This window comes from Bufo gargarizans, chromosome 1 (genome assembly GCF_014858855.1).
Source record: "Bufo gargarizans isolate SCDJY-AF-19 chromosome 1, ASM1485885v1, whole genome shotgun sequence".
NCBI lineage: Eukaryota > Metazoa > Chordata > Amphibia > Anura > Bufonidae > Bufo > Bufo gargarizans.
In genome coordinates this window covers 395,119,751-395,145,617 of record NC_058080.1, presented here as the reverse complement: position 1 = coordinate 395,145,617, position 25,867 = coordinate 395,119,751, and the positions used below count along the sequence as shown (strand labels likewise).

Genomic DNA, 25,867 nt, shown 5'->3' with positions numbered 1-25,867 from the left:
TTTAAGTGCCTTCTGGGTTTTGGCAGCTTCTGGCTGTCCTTATGTCACGGACGGTGTACAGGAAACAAGGCAAAGCAACATGTATAAACGACTCGCTGGATCCAAAAACTAAGGAACCAAGGGAGACCCCTGCAGAAGACCTGGCACTTTCCCTGGCTGCTCAGCCTATGCAAAGATCCGAATGGTGGAGGTTTGCATATCCACGAACCTTGACTACAAAGCCCTGAGCACCCTACAATAGTGAGGGGACACGACCACCGGCTCCCTACACAAGATACGGAGGGAGTCAGGGTCACCTGGGATCCAGCAAACAGAAAATAACAGATAAAGGTACAACACTTAGCTTTGAAGCAAACAGGAGAACAGAATCAGCATGCACACACACTCCAGGAAGTAGTATAAGCCGCCCAGAAAAGCCTTCTGGGGAGGAATTTAAAGGGAAGCAATTAGTCCAACACATGACAGCTGAAAGAGGCTAACGAGAGGAGGAGCTGAATACCACAACACAGAAACTCAAGGAGGAGGTTCTGAAAGGCCTCTGTCAGAGCTTCTCAGCTGTCTGGTTGTGACAGTACCCCTCCCTCTACGAGTGGACTCCGGACACTCAGAACCCACCTTCTCAGGATGGGACCTATGGAAAGCCCTGATGAGACGGGAGGCCTTAATGTCCGTCACTGGGACCCACATCCTCTCCTCAGGACCATACCCCTCCCAATGAACAAGGTACTGGAGAGAACCGCGGACAAGACGAGAATACACAATCCTAGAGACCTGAAATTCAAGATTCCCATCAACCATAATCGGAGGAGGAGGCAAAGGCGAGGGTACAATGGGTTGAACATAAGGTTTCAATAAGGACTTATGAAAAACATTATGGATCTTCCAAGTCTGAGGAAGATCAAGACGGTATGCAACAGGATTGATGACAGACAGGATTTTGTAAGGCCCAATAAACCTAGGACCCAACTTCCAGGAGGGAACCTTCAATTTGATATTCTTGGTAGACAACCACACCAGATCACCAACATTCAGGTCCGGACCAAGCACACGTCTCTTATCTGCCACACGCTTATATCTCTCACTCATGCTCTTTAGATTATCCTGAATCTTTTGCCAATTAGATGACAGAGACAAGGAGAATCTGTCCTCATCAGGTAAACCAGAAGACCCCTCTCCCGAGAAAGTCCCAAACTGTGGATGAAACCCATATGCACCAAAAAATGGTGACTTATCAGAGGACTCCTGACGACGGTTATTTAAAGCAAACTCAGCAAGGGACAAAAAAGAACACCAATCCTCTTGATTCTCCGCCACAAAACAGCGCAGATATGTCTCCAGATTCTGATTGACGCGCTCTGTCTGGCCATTCGACTGCGGGTGGAAAGCAGAAGAGAATGACAACCGAACCCCCAAGCGAGAACAAAAAGCCTTCCAGAATCTGGAAACAAACTGCGTGCCCCTATCAGAGACTATGTCTGAAGGAATACCGTGCAATTTGACAATGTGATCAACAAATGCCTGCGCCAGCGTCTTAGCATTGGGCAAACCAGGAAAAGGGATGAAATGCACCATTTTGCTAAAACGGTCCACCACCACCAGAATCACAGTCTTCCCCGAGGAACGAGGCAGGTCCGTTATGAAGTCCATGGACAGATGTGTCCAAGGACGGGAAGGAATGGGTAAGGGAAGGAGAGGACCTGATGGCCGTGAATGAGGGACTTTGGCACGAGCGCAAGTCTCGCAGGCTGCCACAAAACCCTCAACCGACTTACGAAGCGCAGGCCACCAGAATCTCCGAGCGATGAGATCCAGTGTGGCTCTTACCCCCGGGTGCCCAGCAAGGACCGTATCGTGCTGTTCTTTAAAAATCTTGTGTCTTAAAGCGAGAGGCACAAACAAACTCCCAGGAGGACAAAGATCAGGAGCCTCTGACTGGGCTGCCTGCACCTCTGCCTCCAATTCAGGAAAAAGAGCAGAGACCACCACACCTTCAGCCAAAATGGGACCCGGGTCTTCAAAATTCCCGCCTCCCGGAAAACAACCTGACAGGGCATCTGCCTTCACATTCTTAACTCCAGGGCGGAACGTGACAACAAAATTAAACCTAGAAAAGAACAACGACCATCTGGCCTGTCTCGGGTTCAGACGCTTGGCTGACTCCAAGTAGGCCAGATTTTTATGGTCAGTAAATACGGTAATAGGGTGTCTGGCTCCCTCTAGCCAATGGCGCCATTCCTCAAAAGCCAACTTGATGGCCAACAATTCCCTATCTCCCACATCGTAATTTCTCTCTGCGGAGGAGAGTTTTCTTGAGAAAAAGGCACACGGTCGTCAATTGGCAGGAGAGGAACCCTGAGACAAGACCGCCCCCACACCCACCTCAGAAGCATCAACCCCAACTATGAAGGGTAAAGAAATATCAGGTTGCACCAAGATGGGAGCGGAAGCAAAACTCTCCTTGATATCAGAAAAAGCCTTACGCGCCTCTACTGACCAAGAAGAAAAATCTACCCGCTTTCTGGTCATATCAGTGAGTGGTTTAACAATAGAAGAATAATTCAAAATGAACTTCCTGTAATAATTGGCAAAGCCCAAAAACCGCATCAGCGCCTTCTGATTCTCAGGAAGCTCCCACTCAAGCACAGCGCGGACCTTTTCGGGGTCCATGCGAAAACCAGAAGCGGAGAGAAGAAACCCCAGAAATTGAATTTCTGGAACCGCAAACACACATTTTTCCAGTTTCGCATATCATTTATTCTCCCGCAGGATGAGCAAGACCTGACGTAAATGTTCCTTATGAGTTTTGAAATCGGGAGAAAAAATCAAAATGTCATCCAAATACACCAATACAAATTTTCCCATCAAATGATAAAAAATGCTGTTCACGAAATGCTGAAAAACGGCTGGGGCATTCATCAAACCAAAAGGCATAACCAAATTTTCAAAATGGCCCTCAGGGGTATTGAAGGCCGTCTTCCATTCGTCCCCTTCTCTGACCCTGACCAGGTTGTATGCCCCTCTTAAATCTAATTTGGAAAAGACTTTAGCCCCAACAACCTGGTTAAATAGGTCCGGGATCAGAGGAAGCGGATAAGGGTCACGAATTGTGATATTGTTCAGCTCCCTGAAATCCAGACAAGGTCTTAAAGAACCATCTTTTTTCTTAACAAAGAAAAAACCAGCGGCAACAGGTGACTTCGAGGGTCGTATGTGTCCCTTTCTCAGACTCTCAGAGATATAAGCACGCATAGCGATCCTCTCAGGTTGGGAAAGATTGTATAAACGAGATTTAGGCAGCTTGGCGTCTGGGATGAGATTAATAGGGCAATCGTACTCCCTGTGCGGGGGCAAATCCTGAACTCCACTCTCAGAGAAGGCATCCGAAAATTCAGAGAGAAAAGATGGTACAGTCTTAGTAGCAACCTCAGAAACAGATGTCATGAGGCAATTCTCTCTGCAAAAGTCACTCCAACCATTTATTTGCCTCGCTTGCCAATCAATGGTGGGGTTATGCTTAGTGAGCCAGGGCAGCCCCAAGACCAGAGGGGTAGGTAAACCGCTAAGGACGAAACATGACACATCCTCAACATGAGCATCACTCACAATTAAACGGATATTGTGAACTATGCCCTTTAATGATTTTTGAGAAAGTGGAGCAGAATCGATAGCAAAAACAGGAATATCCTTTCCCAAAGTGCGCACCTGGAAACCATGAGTTATCGCAAATTGATTATCAATGAGATTAACCGCTGCTCCACTATCCACAAAAATCTCACAAAAAATGTTCTTGCTCTCTAGCGCCACCCTAGCCGGCAGGAGAAAACGGGAACTACAAGCAAATGGAAAACCTTCAATTTCCGCCTTAACCCTGCCAATAGTAACAGACGGAACATTTTTAAAAGATTTTTTCCTGTTTGTTTCTTTATTACTCCCAGAAAACTGCCTGAATCTCCTAGAGGGACAAATATTTGCCAAATGATTTATACCTCCACAACAAAAACAAACCCTCCCATGCGAGCTGAATCTTCTATTGTCAGAAGCAATCAACCCCAGCTGCATGGGCTCCTGCTCAGAAGGGGCTGACGGCGACTGAGACCCCTGCGCACAGAACGGGACCGCTGCACTGTCCTGGGACTGAGTATGACAGGAAGGGGACAGACTGTGGGTACAGTGGAAGCTATCCAAGGCATCACATAGAGGAACTGCAGTTTGGCATTACATTTGTTGTAGTTGCTCATTGTAGATGTAGCAGAGCTGAGTTTGTCACTTGCCTAAGAATGAGGGGGGGGGGGCAGTTTGTCACTTGCCTAAGACTGAGGGGGGGGCAGTTTGTCACTTGCCTAAGACTGAGGGGGGCAGTTTGTCGCCTGCCTAAGGGGGGGCCTCCCACTGTGCACATTAATCCTGGCTGATCGATCGCTGCTGCTCTTACATCTGATGAGAGATTTCCTAAGGGGGTATTGACTGGCATTAGGGACAGGCTGGTGGACGAGGGCAGCCACCCGGTCCTGCCTATGGATCACCCAGTTTGCACTTAGCTATGTCCAGGCCACATGCCAGGGGGTCCCTGATGTATTAACTGACCAATAACATGGAGATCCCAGTGCCAGCTGCCTTGCTGGTGGACGATTGGCATATACTTCTGCAGTGGGCCACCACAAAAGTATATGCCAATCATCCACTAGCAAGGCAGCTGGCACTGGGATCTCCATGTTATTGGTCAGTTAATACATCAGGGATGTATTAACTGGCGGCGTGATAAACTAACCCCCCCACCCCCAGTCTGTGACTGTCCCTGCTGGCTGCTGCAGATGAGGAATCTCATCTGTCCCTGCCTCTTGAATGATAGGGCTGGAGGCTGGAGTCTCTGGACTGAAATGCTGTTCACGAAATGCTGAAAAACGGCTGGGGCATTCATCAAACCAAAAGGCATAACCAAATTTTCAAAATGGCCCTCAGGGGTATTGAAGGCCGTCTTCCATTCGTCCCCTTCTCTGACCCTGACCAGGTTGTATGCCCCTCTTAAATCTAATTTGGAAAAGACTTTAGCCCCAACAACCTGGTTAAATAGGTCCGGGATCAGAGGAAGCGGATAAGGGTCACGAATTGTGATATTGTTCAGCTCCCTGAAATCCAGACAAGGTCTTAAAGAACCATCTTTTTTCTTAACAAAGAAAAAACCAGCGGCAACAGGTGACTTCGAGGGTCGTATGTGTCCCTTTCTCAGACTCTCAGAGATATAAGCACGCATAGCGATCCTCTCAGGTTGGGAAAGATTGTATAAACGAGATTTAGGCAGCTTGGCGTCTGGGATGAGATTAATAGGGCAATCGTACTCCCTGTGCGGGGGCAAATCCTGAACTCCACTCTCAGAGAAGGCATCCGAAAATTCAGAGAGAAAAGATGGTACAGTCTTAGTAGCAACCTCAGAAACAGATGTCATGAGGCAATTCTCTCTGCAAAAGTCACTCCAACCATTTATTTGCCTCGCTTGCCAATCAATGGTGGGGTTATGCTTAGTGAGCCAGGGCAGCCCCAAGACCAGAGGGGTAGGTAAACCGCTAAGGACGAAACATGACACATCCTCAACATGAGCATCACTCACAATTAAACGGATATTGTGAACTATGCCCTTTAATGATTTTTGAGAAAGTGGAGCGGAATCGATAGCAAAAACAGGAATATCCTTTCCCAAAGTGCGCACCTGGAAACCATGAGTTATCGCAAATTGATTATCAATGAGATTAACCGCTGCTCCACTATCCACAAAAATCTCTCAAAAAATGTTCTTGCTCTCTAGCGCCACCCTAGCCGGCAGGACAAAACGGGAACTACAAGCAAATGGAAAACCTTCAATTTCCGCCTCAACCCTGCCAATAGTAACAGACGGAACATTTTTAAAAGATTTTTTCCTGTTTGTTTCTTTATTACTCCCAGAAAACTGCCTGAATCTCCTAGAGGGACAAATATTTGCCAAATGATTTATACCTCCACGACAAAAACAAACCTTCCCATGCGGGCTGAATCTTCTATTGTCAGAAGCAATCAACCCCAGCTGCATGGGCTCCTGCTCAGAAGGGGCTGACGGCGACTGAGACCCCTGCGCACAGAACGGGACCGCTGCACTGTCCTGGGACTGAGTATGACAGGAAGGGGACAGACTGTGGGTACAGTGGAAGCTATCCAAGGCATCACATAGAGGAACTGCAGTTTGGCATTACATTTGTTGTAGTTGCTCATTGTAGATGTAGCAGAGCTGAGTTTGTCACTTGCCTAAGAATGAGGGGGGGGGGCAGTTTGTCACTTGCCTAAGACTGAGGGGGGGCAGTTTGTCACTTGCCTAAGACGGAGGGGGGCAGTTTGTCGCCTGCCTAAGGGGGGGCCTCCCACTGTGCACATTAATCCTGGCTGATCGATCGCTGCTGCTCTTACATCTGATGAGAGATTTCCTAAGGGGGTATTGACTGGCATTAGGGACAGGCTGGTGGACGAGGGCAGCCACCCGGTCCTGCCTATGGATCACCCAGTTTGCACTTAGCTATGTCCAGGCCACATGCCAGGGGGTCCCTGATGTATTAACTGACCAATAACATGGAGATCCCAGTGCCAGCTGCCTTGCTGGTGGACGATTGGCATATACTTCTGCAGTGGGCCACCACAAAAGTATATGCCAATCATCCACTAGCAAGGCAGCTGGCACTGGGATCTCCATGTTATTGGTCAGTTAATACATCAGGGATGTATTAACTGGCGGCGTGATAAACTAACCACCCCCCCCCCCCCACCCCCAGTCTGTGACTGTCCCTGCTGGCTGCTGCAGATGAGGAATCTCATCTGTCCCTGCCTCTTGAATGATAGGGCTGGAGGCTGGAGTCTCTGGACATGTTGTGGGGCCCTGAAAGTCTCCCTCCTGCACTGCTGCTACAATGGTAGAAGAGCAGAGTACATGTGCTGCTACTTCTGGTTTGCAGTGAATGCACAGTCTCTGTTCCAGCAAAGCCTCTGACTCTGAGCACATGGCGCCACTACTCAGAGCAGCAGCGCAGGCGTGCAATTGTCCTGGTACGGCGAGATATCCATCCCTGTCAATCAAGTGGACAGCCCCCCTGTAACACAGAAGTCACTATGCTGCCACAGACAGTGCCTACTTTTCAAAAAAATAAAAAATTGACTACTTTTAGATGGCATCCTTATCATCATTATTATTATTATGTACTTATTGGATCAAAATGTATTTTCTCTGTGAGATTTTAGTTCTGCTATTGGGCATGGTGGGCGTGCAGGGGTCTGGTGGTGTTAGGAAACCGTATTGAGGGTAGGGGGGGCCCAAATTGAACTCTTGCACCAGGGCCCATGAGCCTATAGCTACGCCCCTGCGTTTGACCGAATAGCTATGGACCTTAAAGGCCAGTACCGAAGTCCGCCAGAGGGAATCAACACACCTTAGTCATTCTAGACTACTCCATTCAGTACCCGGAGGCGGTGCCACTGCGACATTCCTCAGCCAAGCTCATAGCTAAGGAGTTAATGGAGATGTTTTCCTGAGTGGGACTACCTAAAGAGGTTCTGACTGACCAAGGGACCCCTTTTATGTCCAAGGAGATGAGAGAATCTCACTAAGTTGCTGCATATCAAACAGTTACGGACATCTGTGTACCATCCGCAAACGGACAGTCTGGTTGAAAGGTTTAACAAAACACTAAAAACCATGTTAAAAATGGTAGTGTCTAAAGATGGGAAGGACTGGGACCTTCTTCTGTCCTATCTCATGTTCCCTGTGCGAGAGGTACCCCAGGCCTCTATTGGGTTCTCGCCCTTCGAATTGCTATATGGCAGATATCCTCGTGGTTTGTTGGACGTAGCTAAAGAGGCTCCCACTCCGCATAAGTGTCCTTGAGTATGTTGCCAAGATGCAACAGCGGATAGAGACCGTTTTGCCTCTTGTCAGGGAGCATATGGAGGCCGCTCAACCAGCCCAGAGTCGGATCGGCAGGCTCGGGTCTGGATCTTTAACCCGGGTGATCGGGTTTTGGTTCTGGTGTCCACTGTTGAAAGTAAGTTCCTGGCTAGGTGGCAGGGGCCCTATGAGGTACTTGAAAAAATTGGAGAGGTAAATTACAAGGTACACCAGCCAAGGAGACGAAAGCTGAAGCAGGTGTACCATGTGAATCTACTCAAACCGTGGAAAGATAGGAAAACCTGTACTGAAGGTTTTCTAGGGGAAGCGGTTTCGGCCCCTCTGTCTGATGCAAGGGAAACCGCTGCCACAGTAAGAATTGCTGACAGCCTCTCCTCTAAGCAGGCTCAGGAGGCCAGGGAGTTTATTAGCCGAAAAACAGATGTGTTTTCGCATCATTCCTGGAAGCACTTCCACAATTCGGCATGACATTGTCACTGAGCCTCAGGCGAAAGTCTGGCTAACACCATACCAGGTACACGAGGCTCGGCGACAAGCCATCTCAGAGGAAGTGCAGATGATGCTGAGGATAGACGTCATTGAGGAGTCTAAAAGTGAGTGGGCTAGTCCTATAGTGCTAATACTCAAGCCGGATGGGACATTCCGAATATTAAACGAGATCTCTAAGGCTACTTTCACACTAGCGAAACGGATCTGAACGGATCCGATCATATTAATGCAGACGGAGGCTCCGAACGGATCGGTCTGCATTATATTGGCAAAAAAAACCTAAGTGTGAAATTAGCCTGAGCGGATCCGTCCAGACTTTTACATTGAAAGTCAATGGGGGACGGATCCGCTTGAAGATTGAGCCATATTGTGGCATCTTCAAACGGATCCGTCCCCATTGACTTACATTGTAAGTCTGGACGGATCCGCACGCCTCCGCACGGCCAGGCGGACACCCGAACGCTGCAAGCAGCGTTCAGGTGTCCGCCTGCTGAGCGGAGCGGAGGCTGAACGCCGCCAGACTGATGCAGTCTGAGCGGATCCGCATCCATTCAGACTGCATCAGGGCTGGACGGAAGCGTTCGGGTCCGCTCGTGAGCCCCTTCAAACGGAGCTCACGAGCGGACAGCCGAACGCTAGTGTGAAACTAGCCTTAGTTTGATGCATATCCCATGCCTCGCGTGGATGAGCTTATTGAGAGGTTAGTCCAAGCCCGGTATTTTTCTGTTTTGGATCTCACCAAAGGGTACTGGCAGGCTACCAAAGAGAAAACTGCCTTAATCACACCAGAGGGGCTGTACCAATATAAGGTGTTACCCTTTGGTCTGCATGGCGCCCCTGCCACTTTTCAACAGCTCATGGACATTGTGCTGCATCCACATAGTCGTTACACTTCAGCTTACCTGGATGATATTGTCATCCACAGTACCGACTGGGAAGGTCCTCTACCCAAAGTGCAGACTGTAGTGGACTCCCTTAGGACGGCTGGACTGACCGCTAACCAAAAGAAATGCGCAATAGGGTTAGAGGATACTAAGTACCTGGGGTACATCATTGGACGTGGAGTTATCAAACCCCAAGTGAATAAAATAGAGGCTATTCTGAATTGGACCCGACCTGTTACCACGAGGCAAGTAAAGTCCCCTCTCAAGTGGATGAGCCAGGCCAAAGAGAGGAATGCTCAGGTCACCAGATGGTTCTTGACATTACAGAAATTCAAGTTCTCAGTGGAACACAGGGCAGGCTGCTTGCAGGGATTGCGGATGCCCTATCCCGGGTACACTGTCTGGCAAGTGTTCACCCCCGCAGGGTTCAACAAAGGGGGGAGGTATGTAGGAAGGCGCAAGGGACCGTCATTGACGGAAGGTATGTGTCACTGAGGTTCCTGGCCTCGGTGGAGTAAGAGCTAGTTTTCATGGTCAGCAGCAGTTGCTGTTTGACACCTTGGTATTTAGTATAGCTGTAATAGCTGATCCAGGACGGCTCTTACTGGGAGTAGTCAAAGTGCTGGGTGGGTGACTACTCCCCACGTTCCAGGCCGGCTTTTGAGAGGCCTATAAAATACAGCCAGTAGTGTCAGGTGGTGGTGATGATCTCTCTCTGACATTGGAGCTCTGGCAATCTCTGTGGGATCTGAGCCTTGTGCCAGGCTGGAGGCCTGAATCCAGGAGGACTGCTCTGTCCTGTGCTATGCCAACTGGGTGGGTTTACTGACCACCGTTTACAAAAAAAAACAGCTCCCCTGCTCATGTGCGAGGTACCACTACCACTGTCCCCAAACCAGTTAGCATCCTGGACTACACATAGGAGGGGTTGATCTTTCAGATCAAGTTCTGAAGCCCTACAGTGCCACACGAAAAACAAAAGTGTGATACAAAAAGCTGGCCGTACACATTGTACAGGTGGCAATGTGCAATGCGTACGTGCTATTTCAATCTGCAGGCCACACAGGAACTTTCCTCCAGTTCCAAGAGGTGGTTATCAAGGCCCTAATTTTTCAAAGCCGGGACGGGGAGGGTCCCAGTACTTCAGGGAGTCATGGTGCCCGTGTTGTACCAGGGCAACATTTTCTAGGTCAAGTCCCCCAGACAGCAAGGAAGGAAAGGACCCAAAAAAGATGCAGGGTGTGTTCCAAAAGGGGGATAAGAAAAGACACAATTTACCACTGCGAAACCTTCCCTGAAAAACCTGGCCTATGCATGCAGGAGTGTTTCAGAATCTCCCACACATCCATGGAGTATTAATTTAATCCTTGATGTACCCTGTAATTTTACCACCTTATACCTAGCTTACATATCCACTTTTCACCAACCACTACATATTCATTTTTGTGAAACACCTGTTAGGTCAAAAGTGCACTTTTAACACAATAAAATGTTTGTACGGGGTCCACTTTCCAAAATGGGGTCACTTGGGGTTTTTAATTTCTGGGGACCTCAGGAATTTTTTTAATGCGATATGGCACCTAAAAATCATGTGGTACCGCGCTCTCAAAGTATTGCTACTATTGTATATCGGTATATTACCTTGTTAGTTGGCGCTGCTTGGTATAGTTATGCAGTCTGCTGTATTGGATCTGAGGTCCCGCTCTGTCATAGATACTTGTTGTACTATACAACATACACCCCGGCCGGTAGCGTGATGCTGGTAAGTTCGGAGTTAGCGGTTTGCGCTCTCACGGAGCAACTAGTGACGTCACTTCTGTAGCTAAGAGTTGCTACAGGTGCCAAAGGAGGTTTTTTGGCACCTGTAGCAACCCTTAGCTACAGAAGTGACGTCACTAGTCGTTCCGTGAGAGCGCAAACCGCTAACTCCAAACTTGCCAGCATCACGCTACCGGCCGGGGCGTATGTTGTATAGTACAACAGGTATCCGTGACAGAGCGGTACCTCAGATCCAATACAGCAGAACGCATACCTCTACCAAGCAGCACAGGTTTAGCAAACAAAAGTGCGCTACTGAAGCAATTCAATATTTTAGATTATCACCTAAAATACATGTCTATTTATTCAGGCCTGCAAAAAAACAGTTTTTGCACTTTGCCTCTAGAGACCTGATGTGTGCCAGTACAGCAGGCTGCAAGCACATATGGGGAGAAAATGTGGAACATATACTGGGGTGCGTTTTCTCCTTTAATCCCTTGTGGGGAAAAAATTGGGGTCTGCTAGTAATTTTTAATTTTTACAAATGTGTGCTTTGAAATCCTTTCTATAGTATTTCTACCTTCTGTGAGACACCTGTTTGCTGAGAAGTACCCTTTCTACCACTTAAAATGTTCGTACGGGGGGGGCTCTTTCCGAAATGGGGTCACTTGTTGGGGGTTTTCATTTCTGGGGACCTCAGGAATTTCTTTATTGCGACATGGCACCTAAAATCCATGTTTGCCAATTCAGGCCTGTCAGCAAAATTCATATTTTGCCATTTGCCTGCCGTCCGCACATACAGCAGGCTACAAGCACATATGGGGTGTTTTCCTGAATGGGGAGAAAATTGGGAACACAACCTGGGGTGCATTTTCTCCTTTAACTCCTTGTGAAAAAAATTTGGGGGCTGCTAGTAATTATTGTTTCTTAACAAATATGTGCTTTGAAATGCTTTCCAAGTATTTCTGTCTTCTGTGAGACACCTATTTGCTGAAAAGTACTCTTTCTACCACTTAAAATGTTAGTACGGGGTGCTCTTTCCGAAATGGGGTCACTTGTTGGGGTTTTTGTTGGGGCTTTTCATTTCTGGGGACCCCAGGAATTTATTTAATGCATGTCTGCCAATTCAGGTCAGCAAAATCCATATTTAGCTGTTTGACTCTAGAGCCCTGCCATGCGCCCATACATAATTTTTTGAGCACATATGGGGTGTAGGCGTATTCAGGTAGAAATTGGGAACAAAATGTGGGGTGCATTTTGTCCTGTTACCGCTTGTGAAAGTGAAAAATGTGGGTGTAAAGCAACTCTTTCTGGAAAAAATTGTAATTTTTCATTTTCACAGCCAAGCATTTCTGTGAAACGCCCAATGGGTCAAAGTGCTCACTACACACCTTGAAATATTCCTTAAGGTCACTATTTGGGGGTTTCCACTCTAGGGGTACCTCAGGGTGTGTTCAATTGCAAGATGGCGCATGTCAATTATTCCAGTGAAATCTGCCTTCCAGAAGCCATTTGGTGCTCCTTTTCTTCTGACCCCTGTGGTATGCCCATATAGCAGTATACAAGCACATATGGGGTAAATTAGTGGGTACATTTTCTCCAGTTCACCCTTATGAAAGTGAAAAATTTGGGCCTAAACATAGTACAGTCGTGGCCAAAAGTTTTGAGAATGACACAAATATTAGTTTTCACAAAGTTTGCTGCTAAACTGCTTTTAGATCTTTGTTTCAGTTGTTTCTGTGATGTAGTGAAATATAATTACACGCAATTCATACATTTCAAAGGCCTTTATCGACAATTACATGACATTTATGCAAAGAGTCAGTATTTGCAGTGTTGGCCCTTCTTTTTCAGGACCTCTGCAATTCGACTGGGCATGCTCTCAATCAACTTCTGGGCCAATTACTGATAGCAACCCATTCTTTCATAATCACTTCTTGGAGTTTGTCAGAATTAGTGGGTTTTTGTTTGTCCACCCGTCTCTTGAGGATTGACCACAAGTTCTCAATGGGATTAAGATCTGGGGATTTTCCTACCATGGACCCAAAATGTCAACGTTTTGGTCCCCGGGCCACTTAGTTATCACTTTTGCCTTATGGTACGGTGCTCCATCGTGCTGAAAAATGCATTGTTCTTCACCAAACTGTTGTTGGATTGTTGGAAGAAGTTGCTGTTGGAGGGTGTTTTGGTACCATTCTTTATTCATGGCTGTGTTTTTGGGCAAAATTGTGAGTGACCCCACTCCCTTAGATGAGAAGCAACCCCACACATGAATGGTCTCAGGATGCTTTACTGTTGGCATGACACAGGACTGATGGTAGCGCTCACCTTTTCTTCTCCGGACAAGCCTTTTTCCCGATGCCCCAAACAATCAGAAAGAGGCTTCATCGGAGAATATGACTTTGCCCCAGTCCTCAGCAGTCCATTCACCATATTTTCTGCAGAAGATCAATCTGTCCCTGATATATATTTTTTTTTTTGAGAAGTGGCTTCTTTGCTGCCCTTCTTGACACCAGGCCATCTTCCAAAAGTCTTTGCCTCACTGTGCGTGCAGATGCGCTCACACCTGCCTGCTGCCATTGCTGAGCAAGCTCTGCACTGGTGGCACTCCGATCCCGCAGCTGAATCCTCTTTAGGAGACGATCCTGGCGCTTGCTGGACAAGAATTGAACCTCTTTCCTTGAAGTTCTTGATGATCCTATAAATTGTTGATTGAGGTGCATTCTTAGTAGCCACAATATCCTTGCCTGTGAAGCCATTTTTATGCAACGCAATGATGGCTGCACGCGTCTTTTTGCAGGTCACCATGGTTAAAAATGGAAGAACAATGATTTCAAGCATCACCCTCCTTTTAACAGGTCAAGTCTACCATTTTAACCCAATCAGCCTGACATAATGATCTCCAGCCTTGTGCTCGTCAACATTCTCACCTGAGTTAACAAGACGATTACTGAAATGATCTCAGAAGGTCCTTTAATGACAGCAATGAAATGCAGTGGAAAGGTTTTTTGGGGATTAAGTTAATTTTCATGGCAAAGAAGGACTATGCAATTTATCTGATCACTCTTCATAACATTCTGGAGTATATGCAAATTGCTATTACAAAAACTTAAGCAGCAACTTTTCCAATTTCCAATATTTATGTAATTCTCAAAACTTTTGGCCACGACTGTATATATAAGGCTGAAAAAAAGACATTTGTCCATCCAGTTCGGCCTGTTACCCTGCAAGTTCATTTTTCTGGAAAAAAATTACATTTTTAATTTTCACAGCCAATTCCATGAATCACCTTTGAGGACAAAGTTCTCACTACGCATCTTGAAATATTCCTTGAGGTGTGTAGTTTCCAGAATGGGGTCACTTTTTGGGGGTTTCCACTCCACCTCAGTGGACATAGCTCCCAAAAGCCAATCCTGCAAAATCTGTCCTCCAAAAGCCCTATGGTGCTACTTGCCTTTTGAGCCCTACCATGCATCCATACATCATTTATTTTAGCACATATGGGGTGTTGGTATATTCAGGGGCAATGGGGAACAAAAAGTGAAAAATGTGGGTGTAAAGCAACTTTTTCTGGAAAAAATAGTAATTTTTCATTTTCACAGCCAATCGTTTCCTAATTCTGTGAAACGCCTGGTGGGTCAAAGTGTTCACTACACACTTTGAAATATTCCTTGAGGGGTGTAGTTTCCGGAATGGGGTCACTTTTTGGGGGTTTCCACTGTATGGCCACCTCAGGGTGTCTTAATATGCAACATTACTTCCATATAATATTCCAGCTAAATCTGCTCTCCAAAAGCCATATGGTGCTCCTTCCGCTCTGAAGCATGCTGTGCGCCCATACATCAGTTTTTGAGCACACAAGGGGTGTTTCTGTAAACTCCTGATTCAGGGTAATATATTTTGAGTTTAGTTTGACTGTTAACCCTTGATGTGTTGCAGAAAAAATAGATTAAAATTTTAAATCTGCTAAAAAACCGAAATTTTGAATTATCATTCCCATTTTCATTTAATTCTCGTGGGACACCTAAAGGGTTAACCAAGTTTGTAAAATCAGTTTTGAATACTTTGAGGGGTGTAGTTTAAAAATGGGGTTATTTATGGGTGGTTTTAATATGTAAGCCCCAGAAAGTGACTTCATAACTGAACTGGTCCTGAAAAAATTGGGATTTGAACCCTGCCCCATCAAGCTCGGCAGGCGGCAGTCCAAACTTCAGGGGGACACCTCACCTGTGACATCTCCTTCTCATCAGGAGAACAAGCGTGAGTCCTCTCTTCCTCCTACATGGCCTGCCCCATGGCATCCACCAGGACACAGTAATTATATCTAACATTATCTGTTTTATCATCCTGTTATCTGATCCATGATGTTATCTATTACAATTACTATCTCTTAACCGACCCCCTGGTGAACCATAGTGGGGAAACGCGTCGGGGTAAAAACTGACATCATTTGTGTAAAAAATTCCAAATGTACAGGGTTGTACAGGGCTAGACAGGGTAGGTACGGGGACAGGGTTATCCCACCATCAGGGTTCATCCCTGGGCAGAGGATTATCTTAGGGCGGGTACAGGGAGAGAACCATCCCCAATACCCATAATAAGGTGCCCAACCCTCTACCCATTCCCCAAACTCCAATGAATGTCATTAATGCCCCTGGAATTTATACGTATCTTATTCATCTTGTTTATTCACTTTTTTTCACCAATTCACGGTGGTAGCTGGGTGTCCGTTATTATTTTGGATACCCGGTTATCAGAGGGTGTATATATATTTCAGCTTTTTAAAGTAAACCTAATAAAAGCGACATTTTAAAAGGGTCCAATTTCCAGGCTAATATTCACTTATACGGACACCTACACTATTATTTATATCTAATTCCATAAATAAAAAAATCATCACTAAAAGGGGCAGTGTTACTGACACTGCTAGTGGCACACTGTGGGTAGCATTTTGTAAAAGAAAAAGGTTTTTTGTTGTTTTTTTTTTTACTCTTGAATTTGTTTTTCAGTACTTTTTATTTAACATTTTTTACCTTTTGTTCTTAAGCCCGGCTATGAGACTTGACCATGCAATCATTTGATTGCTTATGTAATACCCTGCAATAGTTTAGTGTATTATGTCAGTCAATGTAAAAGTGACAGGCAGCCTAAAAGACTGTCTCCAGCAGAGCCTAGAAGGTGTGCACACATAGCAATCCGTGGGGCCTTCTTTAAGCCCAGCAGCCCCTCCCTCTGTTCAAAAACTTAGATACTGCTATTGCTAATATACAGCTGACACCTACAGCTTTGTGCTAAGCACATAGTGCCATCAATGTAAATGTATGGCAAATTGCCCAAAGGGGTTAAAGCTCTGACACCTCAGGCCTTGTGGGTTTAAAGGGGTTTTGCCAAGATTGATATAAAACATTAAAATGAGACATCATATAGTACATGACTATCTCTTCTAATAAAGCTAGAACCAGCCCTGTACCTCACATGGATCTCCCCATTCATTGCTCCAGTTGCTTTCTTAGATCCTCTTCAGCATGGCAGCACGAGGTGTGCCTTTTCTGCTACAGCCCTCTCCCTATTACAGTTCAGGGGTGTGTTCTTTTTGCCGCAGCTCTCTGCCTGCTACAGCTCATTGGCTGTGTTCTTTCTGCTACATCCCTCTTCTTATCGCAGCTCATGGGGTGTGCTCTTTCTGCTACATCCCTCTCCTTATCGCAGCTCATGGGGTGTGCTCTTTCTGCTATATCCTTCTCCCTATCGCATCTCATGGGGTGTGTTCTTTCTGCTGCAGCTCTTCCTGTCCTAGCACAAAGGGTGTATCCTTTCTGCTGCAGCTCTCTCCTTGTCACGTCTCAAGGCCATGTCCTTTCTAAGGAGGCATATCCTTTATGCTGCAGCATTCTTCCTGTCACAGCTCGGGGGGTATAATGAAGTCAAGAGAATACCTCACATTTGGAGCATTAAAAGATAGTACATTACAAGTAACTAGTTTTTCATGCTAATTTTTTTTTAAATTGCATTTAATGGTGGCACAACCCCTTTAAAGCAGTATAGTCTACATTTTATGCTATTTGAATAAATTATTTTTATATGTTTAATAATTTGTATCCAATGTAAGGTGGCCTTACCATGTGGCTACATAGGTTGTTGGTCTCTTTCATTGTTTGGGCTGCATCATCCCCCTGCTTTTCTGCTCTCCTTCATATACTGTTAGGTCCAGAAATATTTGGACAGTGACACAAGTTTTGACATTTTAGCTGTTTACTGAAACATATTCCATATACAGGTATATAATCAATATGGACTTAAAGTGCAGACTCACAGCTTTAATTTGAGGGTATTCACATCCTAATTGGAGCAAGAGTTTAGAAATTATAGCTCTTTAATGCGTAGCTTTCTCTTTTCAATAATTGGACAATTATCTCAAAAGATATTTAATGGGCTGCTCGTTAACCCATCATCAATTGAGCAGGTAAAAGGTCTGGAGTTGATTCCAGGTGTGGCATTTGCATTTAGAAGCAGCTGCTGTAAACGCACAACGTTCAGTCAAAGGAGCCCTCAATAGAAGTGAACAGACCATCATTATGCTTGGAAAAAAAGAAATCCATCAGAGAGATAGCAGAAATGTTAGGCGTGGCCAAATCAACAGTTTGGTACATTCTGGTAAAAAGAGAGCGCACTGGTGAACTTGGTAACTCAAAAAGGCATGGATGTCCATGAAAGACAACAGTGGAGGGTGATCGCAGAATCCTTTTCATGGTGAAGAAAAACCTCTTCACATCCACTCAAGTGAAGGACACTCTCCAGGAAGTAGGTGTATCAGTATCTAAATCTACCATGAAGAGACTTCATAAGAGCAAATACAGAGGGTTCACCACAAGGTGCAAACCATTAATCATCCTCAAAAATAGAAAGAAGACCGCATAATTTGGACAGATGAAACTAAGATCAACCTGTACCAGAATGATAGGAAGAAGAAAGTATGGAGAAGGCTTGGAACAGCTCATGATACAAAGCACAACACATGGTAAAACATGGTGGAGGCAGAGTGGGCTGTATGGCTTCCAATGGCACTGGGTTACTAGTGTTTATTAATGATGTGACAGAAGACAGGCGCAGCCGGAAGAATTGTAAAGTGTACAGGGATATACTTTCTTCTCAGATTCAACCAAATGCAGCAGGTTGTTTGGACGGCGCTTCACAGTACAGATAGACAATGATTCAAAACATACTGAAAAAGCAACCCAGGAGTTTTTTAAGGCAAAGAAGCAGAATCAAAACTTAAAGGGGTTGTCTGAGTTATGAAAAAAATAAAATAATATAGCACTGTATGATGAGCAGCAATATATAAGCTAAGCAAGTATTAGGTAAATAAAATTATATTTCCTCATTTCCCTGGTTCTCTTCTGGCCCTTTGTTTACCTGCAATAACAACAATCTCTGCCCCTCCCCCTGCTCTGCAAAGGGAGTGAGTACAAGTGCTGCCCTTAATGACGTCTGCCTGCTGGGAGACTCAGCAGCATGTTGTATGTGTAGGACTACAAGTCCCAGCTGTACAATGACACTGCTGATACACACAGGATCTTCCCCCTACCTGTTCTTGTGCAGAACTCCTCTAGTCTGTGAGCTCCTGTGCCCAGCATTTGTCTCCTCACTGCCTGCAGCTACTCAGTAAAGCCTTCAGCCCTGAGTCTGTGCAGCTGAAGGGGTTAAGAATCCAGGGAGAGAGCAGACAGCAGCAGTGCAGGGTGGCGTGGCCAGCACAGTGACATCTAGTGTACAGACACACATCTGCTCTTTCAGGCTTGTGCACCAATCATCATCAGAGCAGAGAGAAAAGCTGACATCACAGGTCATGTGACCTCAGTAAAATCGGAGAAACCAGCAACTGGAGATAAAGTAAGCGAATTGTAAAGTCCTTTCATTTGCCTAGTTAGAAACATACAAAGAACAAAAAAATAACTCGGACAACCCCTTTAACCACCTCCGGACCGCCTAACGCACGGATGCGTCCGGAAGGTGGTTGATTCATTCCTCCTGGACGCATCCGTGCGTCATCTCGTGATAGCCGAGATTTCCTGTGAACGCACGCACACAGGCGCGCGCGCTCACAGGAATGGAAGGTAAGCTAGTGGATCTCCAGCCTGCCAGCGGCGATCATTCGCTGGCAGGCTGGAGATGTGATTTTTTTAACCCCTAACAGGTTTATTAGACGCTGTTTTGATAACAGCATCTAATATACCTGCTACCTGGTCCTCTGGTGGTCCCTTTTGTTTGGATCGACCACCAGAGGACACAGGCAGCTCAGTAAAGTAGCACCAAACACCACTACACTACACTACACCCCCCCTGTCACTTATTAACCCTTTATGAACCACTGATCACCCCTGATCACCCCATATAGACTCCCTGATCACCCCCCTGTCAGGCTCCATTCAGAGGTCCGTATGATTTTTACGGATCCACGGATACATGGATCGGATCCGCAAAACACATACGGACGTCTGAATGGAGCCTTACAGGGGGGGTGATCACCTCATATACACTCCCTGATCACCCCCTGTCATTGATCACCCCCCTGTCATTGATCACCCCCCTGTAAGGCTCCATTCAGACGTCTGTATGTGTTTTGCGGATCCGATCCATGTATCCGTGGATCCGTAAAAATCATACGGACGTCTGAATGGAGCCTTACAGTGGGGTGATCAATGACAGGGGGGTGATCAATGACAGGGAGGTGATCAGGGAGTCTATATGGGTGATCACCCCCCTGTCATTGATCACCCCCCCTGTAAGGCTCCATTCAGACATTTTTTGGCCCAAGTTAGCGGAAATATTTTTTTTTTTTTTCTTACAAAGTCTCATATTCCACTAACTTGTGTCAAAAAATAAAATCTCACATGAACTCACCATACCCCTCACGAAATCCAAATGCGTAAAATTTTTTAGACATTTATATTCCAGACTTCTTCTCACGCTTTAGGGCCCCTAAAATGCCAGGGCAGTATAAATACCCCACATGTGACCCCATTTCGGAAAAGAAGACACCCCAAGGTATTCCGTGAGGGGCATATTGAGTCCATGAAAGATTTAAATTTTTGTCCCAAGTTAGCGGAAAGGGAGACTTTGTGAGAAAAAAAAAAAATAACAATTTCCGCTAACTTGTGCCCAAATTTTTTTTTTAAATGAACTCGCCATGCCCCTCATTGAATACCTTGGGGTGTCTTCTTTCCAAAATGGGGTCACATGTGGGGTATTTATACTGCCCAGGCTTTTTAGGGGCCCTAAAGCGTGAGAATAAGTCTGGGATCCAAATGTCTAAAAATGCCCTCCTAAAAGGAATTTGGGCCCCTTTGCGCATCTAGGCTGCAAAAAAAGTGTCACACATGTGGTATCGCCGTACTCAGAAGAAGTTGGGGAATGTGTTTTGGGGTGTCATTTTACATATACCCATGCTGGGTGAGATAAATATCTTGGTCAAATGCCAACTTTGTATAAAAAAATGGGAAAAGTTGTCTTTTGCCAAGATATTTCTCTCACCCAGCATGGGTATATGTAAAATGACACCCCAAAAAACATTCCCCAACTTCTCCTGAGTACGGCGATACCACATGTGTGACACTTTTTTGCCGCCTAGGTGGGCAAAGGGGCACACATTCCAAAGAGCACCTATAGAATTTTACAGGTCATTTTTTACACATTTTGATTTCAAACTACTTACCACACATTAGGGCCCCTAGAATGCCAGGGCAGTATATCTACCCCACAAGTGACCCCATTTTGGAAAGAAGACACCCCAAGGTATTCCGTGAGGTGCATGGCGAGTTCCTAGAATTTTTTTTTTTTTGTCACAAGTTAGCGGAAAATGATGATTTTTATTTTTTTTTTCTAACAAAGTCTCATATTCCACTAACTTGTGACAAAAAATTTAAAATTCTAGGAACTCGCCATGCCCCTCACGGAATACCTTGGGGTGTCTTCTTTCCAAAATGGGGTCACTTGTGGGGTAGTTATACTGCCCTGGCAATTTAGGAGCCCTAATGTATGCGAAGTAGTTTGAAATCAAAATCTGTAAAAAATGGCCGGTGAAATCCTAAAGGTGCTCTTTGGAATGTGTGCCCCTTTGCCCACCTAGGCTGCAGAAAAGTGTCACACATCTGGTATCGCCGTACTCAGGAGAAGTTGGGCAATGTGTTTTGGGGTGTCATTTTACATATACCCATGCTGGGTGAGATAAATATCTTGGTCAAATGCCAACTTTGTATAAAAAAATGGGAAAAGTTGTCTTTTGCCAAGATATTTCTCTCACCCAGCATGGGTATATGTAAAATGACACCCCAAAACACATTCCCCAACTTCTCCTGAGTACGGCGATACCAGATGTGTGAAACTTTTTTGCAGCCTAGGTGGGCAAAGGGGCACACATTCCAAAGTGCACCTTTTGGATTTCACCGGTCATTTTTTACAGATTTTGATTACAAACTTCTTCTCACGCATCTGGGCCCCTAGAATGCCAGGGCAGTATAACTACCCCACAAGTGACCCCATTTTGGAAAGAAGACACCCCAAGGTATTTTGTGATGGGCATAGTGAGTTCATGGAAGTTTTTATTTTTTGTCACAAGTTAGTGGAATATGAGACTTTGTAAGAAAAAAAAAGAAAAAAGAAAAATCATCATTTTCCGCTAACTTGTGACAAAAAATAAAAAGTTCTATGAACTCACTATGCCCATCAGCGAATACCTTAGGGTGTCTACTTTCCGAAATGGGGTCATTTGTGGGGTGTTTGTACTGTCTGGCCATTGTAGAACCTCAGGAAACATGACAGGTGCTCAGAAAGTCAGAGCTGCTTCAAAAAGCGGAAATTCACATTTTTGTACCATAGTTTGTAAACGCTATAACTTTTACCCAAACCATTTTTTTTGACCCAAACATTTTTTTTTATCAAAGACATGTAGAACAATAAATTTAGCGAAAAATTTATATATGGATGTCAATTTTACAACTGAAAGTGAAAAATTTCATTTTTTTTACAAAAAATCGTTAAATTTCGATTAATAACAAAAAAAGTAAAAATGTCAGCAGCAATGAAATACCACCAAATGAAAGCTCTATTAGTGAGAAGAAAAGGAGGTAAAATTCATTTGGGTGGTAAGTTGCATGACCGAGCAATAAACGGTGAAAGTAGTGTAGTGCAGAAGTGTAAAAAGTGGCCTGGTCATTAAGGGGGTTTCAGCTAGCGGGGTTGAAGTGGTTAAGGCAGAAAGACCCACAAACAAGCAACAACTGAAGACAACAGCAGTAAAGGCCTGGCAAAGCATCACAAAAGAGGAAACCAGCGTTTGGTGATGTCCATGGGTTACAGACTTCCGGCAGTCATTGCCTGCAAAGGATTCTCTACAAAGTATTAAAAGTGAACACTTTATTTATGGTAATGTTAATTTGTCCAATTACTTTTGAGCCCATGAAATGAGGAGGCTTTGCAGAAAAGTGGTTGCAATTCCTACACAGGATATTTTTGTCAATCCCTTGAACTAAAACTGAAAGTCTACACTTCAATCGCACCTCAGTTGTTTCATTTCAAATTCAATGTGGTGGCATGCAGAGCCTAAATCATGAAGACTGTGTCACTGTCCAAATATTTCTGGACCTAACTGTAAATGGTCTGTGCTTTCATTTAGGATTTCACTGCAGTTGAAAAGGAAATGAAGAGTCATGCAGTTCCAGCAGAACAATTACATCCGGTTCCTGTCAAATTTGAACATGTAGAGAAATACTACAGTGCCTTCATAGAAAACCTGAAATCTTCAATCAAGGAACCACCTGCAATCCGAATTCAAAAAGGTATGGGTGCTATAGTGACACTTCTCCAAAAGTCCATCTATTTGAGAAGACCACCCCTCATATAGACTTTATGTGATGGATTTTTAGTTTTCTCATATCCATTGTATACTGACCCTCTTTGAGATATCTCATTAGGGTAGGGCATGGCAACATACATACAGTCACAAATTGTAGTTCAAAGGGGTAGGCTTATCAGAACTGGTGTAAAGGAAAACTGGCATAGTTGTCCATAGCCACCAATCAGATTTTACCTTTCATTTTTCAGAGTTCCTTTGTAAAATAAAAGATGGAATCTAATTGGTTGCTAAAGGCAGATACGCCAGTTTTCCTTTAGACCAGTTCCCTCTGATAGTGTCAAAAAATCAAATAAACAAAAAGCCCTATATGAATTTACTAAATGTGAAGCTAATTGCAATGCTGGGGTTTAAATCTTATTTTCCACCTTCAAAAGGTTCCTTACCAGGGGATGGATCCTATGATATGTAGATCTCTGTGGGCCATGCTAGTTGGGGGACCTTGTTACAGATGTTACACAGGGGCATATACCTCGATTCATAGGATAAAGTATTAAAAAGCGAAGGCAGGTGTAGACCTCAAAGTTCATTAACTCCTGAATAGCTTCCAAACCCTACCTAGACGTATGGTGCCCCTTGGAAGCATTCTAAGAATGTGTTATGCTTTGTTGGATTGCATTTCTCCTATTTATTCCCTGGTTCTTCATCAATAAACTAACTGTGGGGAGAATACAGTATATGCATGAAATTGTGAAATATCTCTCACTACCACCAATGCTTGAAGATGTAATACTTACATTTTTATTTGTGCACTACAGCTCTTTAAGAGGATTTTAATTTGCTCTTAAAGGGAACTTGACATCACTATAATGCCTTCCCGACTGCCCTCAGTCCCTCACAGCTATAGTCATCAAGTATAACTTTGCCTGTTTCATATGATGGAAAGCTTTGCCAAAAAAACTGCTTTATTCATCCCGGGCGACGTATGAAAATTAGATCCTTGAAGTCAAGGGGGCAGCGGTCTTGACGCTCCAAGTCAAACTTCATTTCTTCGGTCCTCCTGATAGACCTCTCAGTTCTTTTTCTTCAGACACAATGCACCTAAGATCCCTTGCATGTGACGTTCTGTTTTATTTTCAGTGTCTGCACGGTGAGCCAGTCTTCAGTGTCCCTGGCTTCAGAGGTTTACTGCACAGGCACCGAACGACTCACTGTGCAGGCGCCAACTCATGGAAGCGAGCCCCTGAAGCCAAGTACACTGAAGATCGGCTCACTGCGCAGACACTAAAAATGAAACAGAACGGCGCAGGTGCGTGATCTCAGGTGCATCACATCTCAAGAAAAAAACTCTGCCCCCTTGACTTCAAGCAGCCAATTTGCATACACAGCCTATGCTTCTCAGCATAGTTTATAAACATGTAGAGGCGGCTGTTTTTATCTGTTTTGATCCAAAAGCATAGGCCTACTCACCACGTCCAGGTGGCCTCTCTTTCGAGTTTGTCCCTACTTTTCTTTGGCTCAGTACCACATGCTAACCACTACGACCAACACAGAACCCAAAGGTGACGGGACAACAATACTCCGTGGCATTGGGCCCCACCAACCCACAGGCATAGTACTACAGCAACAACAGCCACCATACAGTACTGCCCAATGTGAACAGCTCTAAAAAGCCCACCTTTCCATAATTGACATGATTTTTTCATTCTGTAGGGTGTTACGATTACTTTAACTTTTTTTAAAAAATGTATGCACATCGTAGTCCTGGGACCACTTTCAGGCCCCAGGCTGACATGGCAACTGATGGGCACCTATCAATTGTGTTTTCTCCAATGCTGGACATTAGAGTGTCGGATGTGGCCACGCCATCCCTTGGATGTAGAATTGATTGGCTGCCGACATGCCGTGACTCCACTCGTGTAAACAAACACCAATGGAGGACTAGAGAACTGTTGGTGCAGGAGTGACTGGGGTTTTGAAACGCAAGAAAAAAAGTATTTTTATTTTTTTACAGACCCAGCAAATAAGTGAGAGGCAAATGCGTTTGCCGTATTTGTGGGAGGGGAAGCTGGTGACCTTATATAAACTCCCCTCCCCCTGACAGCGTTCTCGGCGGCGAATGCTTACAGCAGTGTTCCTCAGCTGACGGCACTTCCGGTTGTACGAGCAGGCTGGGTCCGCGTTCATCGCAGCAAGCAAGCAAGCGGCAAGACGGTGGTAGGATCGGGGCCAGGGTATGGGAGGGTTGATGCTGGATGCTACCGGCATGAGTCGGTTGGGGGTGAGTAGGCACGCAGGCAAGCCCGATCCTACCGGGGTCTGTCGTCGGCACCAGCGCGTGGTGTGGGGGCGTGTCAGGGGGTGGGGCATTGTATCGTCAACCTTGTACCAAGGCGTGAAGTCCATCAGTAATACGACTGCAGTTGTTGCGTGTCACGGAGGCTTCCACAACTGTGGGTTGCCATCTATAAAGAACAAACACGCTCGTAGGTACACGTTTGTATGGCATGATCAATGTAAGAGTACCCTACGTGGTGGTTAGTCTCTGCTGGTGATATTATGTTCCTTCCAGTGTCACAGCAACCAAGTTGGGAACACACCTAGTAATTATTGCTGAAGTAGCGTAAACGGATGGCAATGACATTAAACTTGTAACCACGTATATTAACCACGGCACGCTGCAATTCCTGCCGGTTAAATTTATTGTTTAAACAGGGCCTTTTTCCTTGAGAGTCCTTGGAGGTTAGTAGGGAGAGTTAGGTTCTGACGCTAAAAAAAAAAAAAAAAGGGGGGGGGGAAGAGAGGGAGGGGGGAACGGGGTATAGGTACACAGGGGGGTTGTCCAGTTGTTCAGGTAGATTCATGGTTACGCTGTATGCATAGGTCTATAACATGATGTATTTTTAGGTGCAGAGACTGGCGGTTGGTGAGAGCTTACGGTTGTCAATCCAGGGCTAGAAGCTGTATAGC

The 25,867-nt window shown here is 45.3% G+C and overlaps 1 protein-coding gene across 1 annotated transcript in view; it reads left to right on the top strand.

Annotated features, from left to right (window-relative positions):
* TRIM14 (tripartite motif containing 14) overlaps positions 1 to 25,867 on the top strand; it is a 94,132-nt gene that overhangs the window by 53,187 nt on the left and 15,078 nt on the right. Inside the window, exon 3 of the mRNA XM_044285786.1 lies at positions 22,721 to 22,883. Within this exon, the coding sequence (XP_044141721.1) occupies positions 22,721 to 22,883 (163 nt within the window). The remainder of the gene's footprint in view (positions 1 to 22,720; positions 22,884 to 25,867) is intronic.